The following is a 7,810-nucleotide window of genomic DNA, read 5'->3' on the forward strand; positions in this document are numbered from 1 at the left end:
ATATCAATGTCTTTCAAAATATAAATATCTTTAACCAAAATGCACCATATAAAATTCTAAATAACAATTAAAATGAATGTTTTGGTGAAAAACAAAATTTGAAATTGCTTGCATTAAAAACTTTTATGAAATTCACCTCTAATATTCACCAATAGCCAATATTCACCAATAGCCAATTTCAAATATGAATATTTAGTTAAGATACCAGTCATCATTTTTGGACAAAGCTAAGACGTCTATATCTCTTCAATTCACAATCAGTTTATCTTAAACTAAACATTGTCGTACTCTTTCACTGCTGGTTTGTATAGATTTAGATAATATTTATCTACAGATCAATACGTTTTCTATTAGTCCATTACCCTGTATTTACATTGAGTAATGACAGGCTATGATTTTCAATAGGTGGTGTGATCCTTGCAGCTGATTACTCTCAACTTGAGATCCGTATCATTGCGCATTTGTCTGGAGACGCTAAGTTGGTGAAGATTCTAAATGGTGGTGGCGATGTTTTTAAAACTATCGCTGCAGAGTGGAAGCGCATCTCCCCAGAGGAAGTGACTAGCGAAATCCGACAGCAAGCTAAACAGGTCTTAACATTATTCATTTTAATCATGGATGTAAAAATAATATATGGGTGTAAAAATTATTTATTGGTGTAAAAATAACATTATGGGTGTAAAAATAATAATATTAATTGCAGTTTACATGATGGAAATGTGTATTTAGCATTATTTTTATAGATTTTTATTTTATGTTCTAATGCTGGTCTGTTCCCCATCACTTGGAGAGCAAGATAGTAATTTATCTTACTTTTTGGCAATCCTGTGAGTTCTTGGGGAAAACATGAGACTATTTTTTTTTAGAAGCTTTACTGTCTTTTTGTATATAACAAGCTGAAATAAATTAAATGAAAGGAAATATTTAATGAATATAAGCCAGGAAAATAAGAATGTGATTAAGCTTTATAATTCCATTAAAAAAAATTAATATAGTGAATTAAAAGAAAACCAAGTTCCTCATTTTATTTTAAGTGGTTAAATATATCACATGCCACCCTATCTCATTTAGTATCAACATTGTTTGTGAAAGCTTTCTAGGCCCACAGTCTGAATCAGTGGTGTAGGTATGGGCAGTGCAGCCATTACACGTCATTTCATTGTTCTATTATTGTCAATATCATACCATTATTCTTTATCACACTCATGAAGGCCCTAAATGATAAAATAATTATATATGACTGTATTTTGTTCACAATATCTTATGTTTTCAAATATCTTATAGATATTTAAGCTCATTACAGTGCTGCATCTGTTTTTAACAATTTCAGAATGTATGACCATTAAGAGTTTCGCCTAAATATACCCCACCAATGTTCTTTCTCTGGGTCCGATCAGGTGCCTTTTAGGGCCCGGCAATTATCTTGCACCGGGGCCTCTCACCACCTCGCTACACCGCTATTTGTAAGTGACTGGGTGTACTATAGACATGCAATAGCTGTACTATCTTTGATTATCGCAGACTGATTACTATAACATACAGTCTCCAGTCCCTCTTATTTAGTTACTGCACCATGATATACTTACAGTACCTCATGAATAATTATTACAGTGAGAGCAGTTTGGCATAGTGGGAATGGAAATTATTCCAAACCTTGAGATCAGGGTTGCAAGCCCTCGCTGTACACTTTTCTTGTTTCCTTGAATATAGGAACTTTATTAGGGTTGCTTCTCTTCACTCAGGAGTATAAATACATATATGTTGAGGTTCCTCCACCTACAGTAGGCCTACGCTGATTGTGGCAGCAACAGGTAATGTTGTAGACCAAGTGACCAGAGCAAAACGAAGCTCTTTGTAACGTAAAGGCACTGTATAAAGCTCAAGTAACAAAAATAACAAATAATATTGTATTATATACTTAGATTTGCTATGGGATCATATATGGCATTGGATCTAAGGCATTGGCAGATCAGTTGGAAGTGTCACCCGATGAAGCCACAGTTTTCATTGAAATGTTCAAAGCAAGATACAAAGGTACTGTATGTCCTGTTTCACCAACTGTATTGTAGGTCCCATCTAGAATAATACTGATTATAGTAGTTTCTTACCTTCTGTACACACTATGGTGTCTTGCCTGTAATCGGGAAATCATTTGTCACAAAATATAAGTGGCATTCCTATGTATTCACCAACAGTCGCGCATCCAGTAGGGCCAACATTACGTTAGCCAAGATATTAGTCTAAACTAATAGTATAAATCACTGCCAATCACAGAGCATCGGATGTTTACATGTTCAACAGCATAAATGGATGCTGGTTCACAAAACAACATTATATATTATAATAAGTGTATTTTTTTTATTTTAGGATTGAAGGCGTACATTGAAAACACAACCAAAAAGTGTCGTGAAAATGGTTTTGTTGTGACAATAACTGGTCGACGAAGGTACCTGCCCAAAATCCATGATTCCAACGTGCATGCAAGGAGTCACGCAGAGAGACAGGCCGTCAACACAACTGTCCAGGGCTCAGCGGCCGATCTGGTTAAGAAAGCAATGGTCAGGATTGATAAAAGATTAGCAGAGGAGTTTCCATCAACATTGAAAACACACAGACATAAGCAAAATGAAACTTCGCGTAAGTACTGTTGATTTGTTCATTATTATATCATATTATTATATTATATTATTATGTATCTTTATTGCACAAGTAGTGCTTTATAGGTCTTGCTTCTTTTATTCATTCAGCTCAACATTTTACATAATCTTCGGAGAAAAGAAAATAAATGTTGTTATGACGGATTGTTTGATTGATTGATTGAGTGATACTCATATATATTGATTGATTTAAGATTGGTTGGTTAGTTGGTTAGTTGGTTGGTTGGTTGATTTGTTTTAATTGGTATATTTCATTTGTTACAATGAATACAACTTTTTTTTCATTGATCCTACAGCTTAACAACTGTAGGTTAATAGTGCTACAAACAAACCGACATCAATTTTAATACTCACCACATTATAGTGGATCGTGGCGTCACATTAAAAGTCACTTAGTGATCTTTTTTGAACGATTGACACAGGATGAACTCAACTTAACTCTGCTTTTAATTTCGAATTGAGTGGGTTATGGTATTATAGTATTCAAATTTTCATTTGATTTCATTTATTGCACCATACTAATATATAACAATATAGTTGTAATGTGGCAGGATTGGTCAAAGGAAGAAAATTACATTACTATCGAGAGGCTCTCCTCACGACGACTAATAATATAAAATATCATGTGAACAATTATAATTCTATATATCAAATATAATATAAACATGGTAAAATTTGTATTAAAAACATGAAAACAATCTTAAAAACACATTCAAAAATTTAAATATACCTAATTAAGAAAGAGATAACAATAAAATAAACTAAAAATGTTTATAAAAATTTAATAACAGAAAAAGGATTGTGGTGTAGCCTGGTTTTCAAGGTAAAAGAAACCAACGAGAGAGCAATTGAAGCAAATTCACAAATCCCATAAATGTTACTATAATATGCATTGAATTCCATCAAGGAATAATAAATGTTAAAGAGTAGTAAATTTTGAATATCTGCAGGTAAAGCATTCCAGAGTCAGGGGAAGTATTAAAAACTGTGTATTTTTAAGCATTGGTTCTGGCGAAAGCATGTGTAAATTTCAAATTGTCAGTGTGTCTTTGATTAACAAGAACAAATGAAAATAATAATGAATAATAATAATAATGAATTGATTAGAGGCACTTGCACATGTATGAAATTGTTATTATTTTAAATCTGTGTTTTAGAGAAATTATTCTAAGGTTAGTAAGCCTCTCCTCATAAGATGGACAGTCGATAAATGAATAGCAACCCCTGGTGGCTCTTCTTTGAACACATTTTAATTTCTGAATACATCCTTGTTGGTGAGGATACCAACAAGCTGGGACACCATTTTCAATGAGAGTTCGAACAAGAGCAGTATTTAATTTTAATATGAGTTAAAAATTAGAAAAAAGGAATGAACAGTTAAAAAAAAAAACTCAAGAGAGACATTGATTTTGATGCAACAGACTTAATATGTCCCTCCAGTTCCCTAACCCTAAATTTGAAAAAAATTGTCATTTATAGCACATGTGCTAGCGTTCATGGTTTCGCTTTTATTACAATCATGTAAAGTATTGATTTTTTTTTCTAGCTCATCATCACAATAATTATGTGAGGCCTCAGCTGTTTATTGCAAGAAAAATATAATTTTTAATTATTTGTATACAAGTATTAATCTGTGCTTAATATGCAAAGGTTATTTCTCATTATTTTATAATATTAATTTGTAAATATAGAAATCATTTTTATCAATTTATTATTGTACATATATGTAACTCCAATTGCAAATGAGTTTTGATAATAAAAGCAGAATTAATGAATTAATTTATTGACTCAACACAAACAGGGTAGCTTTAATTATCTTTATAAAAAATGTATATTGATTGTAATCTAAAATAGTGTTACATTGATCAATTTATTCAAATTTTATTACTTTATTCAGCTTTTAGATTAAAATAAGCATTAGCAATGCAGATGATCGATGTCTATGAATATTTGGCCTTAATGACTTCCAGATTTTGTGATAAATTGGAAAAAAGGTGTTTAATTATTTTTGTCTTTAAAAGGTTAAAATAATTGAATGAAATAATCATGTTTTTTCATAGAATTATTGTTTGCTGGAATTCTCTTCCTCTACCTGTTCGTAATATTGATTTTAGAATTATGTTAAGGAATTGTTCAAATGACATTCTAATCTTTTTTGGAGGAAATAATAATGATAATAATAATAATAATAATAATAATAATAATAATAATAATAATAATTAATAATAATAATTATATAACAAATTAATTAATATTATAAAGACCAAAACCGAAAACAATTAAATTATATATCTGATTAATTCTTGCCTTAAAAACCGAACCAGATTCCTTGAAACTCTCATTATTACGCATTAGTTATATTCAGCATTCCCACAATTAGATCTAATGAATTTTTGACATTTTAAAAATTTAAATGAGGTCCCAGGCACATTTCTTTTATACTCTATATATAATATATAGTGTTCATCATAATACGTAGTTTGCATTTCATCTGCCAATAACATTGACATTTTTAAAATAGTCAGTCATAAACAAATTAGCCCACACATTATTTTTGATCGAAGTCTCAAGAGATCTACAGGTATTACTGTACCTTGTACATTATATACACAATTCCCTTACCAGAGCTAAAACTGAAAAGTTGTTAGATGTTTTAATCGCTGACTATGTGCTTCAAAAGATATGCCGACATATCATTTCATATTGAAATATCAATTTCGCTTTGACTTGAAGCAGGTGAGATTAAAATAGACCCCTATTATGCAGAGAACTATACTACTTTATCACCATAGATAATTGTTTTCTTTTTAGAAAATGAACACACATGAATATTGATATTGTTATTGTAACCATTTTCACTTTCATTGTTAAATATAAAGTACTATTGTATTGATTGCAATCTTCAGAAAAAAAAAATTATTATTTTTTTGGTTTTTTTTGTTTTTTGTTTGGGGATCATGATTATTCCACTCCTTGAATAAACTACACATTAGAGTTTGATAAAAAATAGAACCTTTTATTTGTATCTATTTGTACTTGCTGTGTGTCCGCTGACTGTTGCAGCTGGAGATCCCAGTGGCCAACCAAAATTCAATTTCAAAGAGGACAAGAAAGAAAAATGATTTATTTTATTTTTAAAATTTATTTTCAGGACGCAGGACACGAGGTGGCAGCCGCTCACCCAACACTCCATCCGGAGCCTTTTTAGTTTTACAGCTGCATGACGAGTTGATCTACGAAGTGCGAAAAGACAACGTACGACAAGTTGCAAAGTTGGTTAAAACCGAAATGGAATCCGCTATGACACTGTCTGTTGTGCTGCCTGTGAAAGTTAACGTCGGCCCTACATGGGGTAGTGTGAAATTGATGGAGTTATGAAGTAAAAACTAACCATCGATTTATAATGAAAATTTGAACAAAAGAAATATATATATTTTTTAAAATTAAAATAATCTCCACATATCTAACTACTGATATTGAATTTCCAACTGCAACGGATTTAAAAGTATATTTAATTTAGGAAAATTACCATTGAATATTAGGTTTACTGAGCGTTTTGGTGGATTTGGTGGTGTAAATATTAATTAATTAATTTGAAAAGGAGTGTATTATGTTAATTAAATCGAAGTGCAAAAGGATACCCTAAGCAAATTGAATATGGTACCGTAGGTATTTTAATAAGCTGGTTAACTCAAGTATATTATTTGAATTCAAGCCAAATTTGGTCCATAAAGGATGTGAAAGTCACAGAGAGGCGTTATTGCATTTATGTGTTGATCACCGAGTATTCTCTCACCAAATACAATAAATCCGTTTATTTATTTTTTATAATGAAATTATAATTTTGACACGCGCGACTGGCTTCAAACATGTGAGTTTTATGTGCGAGTGGATAATAAAATATTCATTTTTTAGATGTAAATGCCTTTTAATTTATTTCCATTGACTCAATGTATTGTTATTGTTACTGAACCCACTGTTATCACGTGCATCAGTGCATACAAGTAATAGGCCTATTTTATAAGATATATCTTCATCTACAGCAGAGCAATTTAGCCTACGTACGTAACACAAGCAAAGAAATCTAAACTAGAACTTCTGTAACTATATCTTAAATCTACAATCATTATACATTTAATTAGCAGGGTGAATTAAGCCTGGTTTCCATAGAATCGCTACACAGTTGCTGAATTCGCTGCAATCCTTGCACTGTGTAGCTGTCCCCGACGCAATCTGATTCAACTGACCATGGACCTATTAATAGGTCCATGAACTGACCAATCAGCGTCAAATGAGTCGACGATAGTGTATAGCGATTTTTATGAAAACGAGGCGTTAGTCATACACCCTGATGTGGTAATTATTTTATCTTAAGCCCTGGCCAGACTATCAACTTTTGTTTGACAAAAAAAGTGTTGTCTGCACAAATCAATGGTGATGTTGGTAGTCTATGAGTGAGATACTTACCTGGATAACCTTCCCTCCCTTCCTACCCTCTCCGTGATCTTTTGGATCTCTAGGGAATGAGGACGTTTGTTAGGGAGACTGTTCGTACGTGGCGCCCTGGGTAGGACTGTTCCATTTTTTTCGAAGGGGTGTTCCGTTTGGGAACACACCTATATATAGGCATGATGTGATGTCATCATGACCATAATATTGAATGTACTACTGGCTACTGCATGTGAGTGGCGCGTGTTGGGTCTTGTTACTCATTATCTCCAATAAATTTGAAAGATATCAAATGTTGTTCATTACATATTTTGCTTCCTGGTCACGTCTCTGTACTTGAAAAATAAGTTGGTTAGAGCATAGACAAATTCATCAGCATATATGTATATAATATGAGAACATCAAATATCAAATAAATAGTTAGGTCTATTTCCGGTTACTATTTGCTGAGTTTTTGTGCTTCATGCATCACAGTCATCATTATTGTCATGTCACAGGTCCGGATCCAGGAATTCGAAATACAGGGGCCCGGATCTAGACCATTGAACCTCTCCATGGTTGGGGCTGATGTAAGAAAATTCATGATTGGCCGGAAATGGCTCACTCAGACCTAAATTTTTAATATAATTTAGAGGAGGGGATGGGTTGAGTTCCCTTGAATCCACCACTGTCATTGCAATCATCATTATTATTACGGTACTAGT

The 7,810-nt window shown here is 32.3% G+C and overlaps 1 protein-coding gene across 1 annotated transcript in view; it reads left to right on the top strand.

Annotated features, from left to right (window-relative positions):
- The window catches only part of LOC117112674 (DNA polymerase theta-like), a gene marked incomplete in the record, with an annotated part of 33,615 nt that extends 27,036 nt beyond the window's left edge, over positions 1-6,579 (top strand). Inside the window, 4 exon segments of the mRNA XM_033255806.1 lie at positions 406-590; positions 1,923-2,034; positions 2,368-2,637; positions 5,809-6,579. Of these exon segments, the coding sequence (XP_033111697.1) occupies positions 406-590; positions 1,923-2,034; positions 2,368-2,637; positions 5,809-6,035 (794 nt within the window).
- Between the last annotated feature and the right edge of the window lie 1,231 nt (positions 6,580-7,810).

This window comes from Anneissia japonica, unplaced genomic scaffold (genome assembly GCF_011630105.1).
Source record: "Anneissia japonica isolate Jap-2015-1 unplaced genomic scaffold, ASM1163010v1 scaffold284795_len787576_cov167, whole genome shotgun sequence".
Classification (NCBI taxonomy): Eukaryota; Metazoa; Echinodermata; class Crinoidea; order Comatulida; family Comatulidae; genus Anneissia; species Anneissia japonica.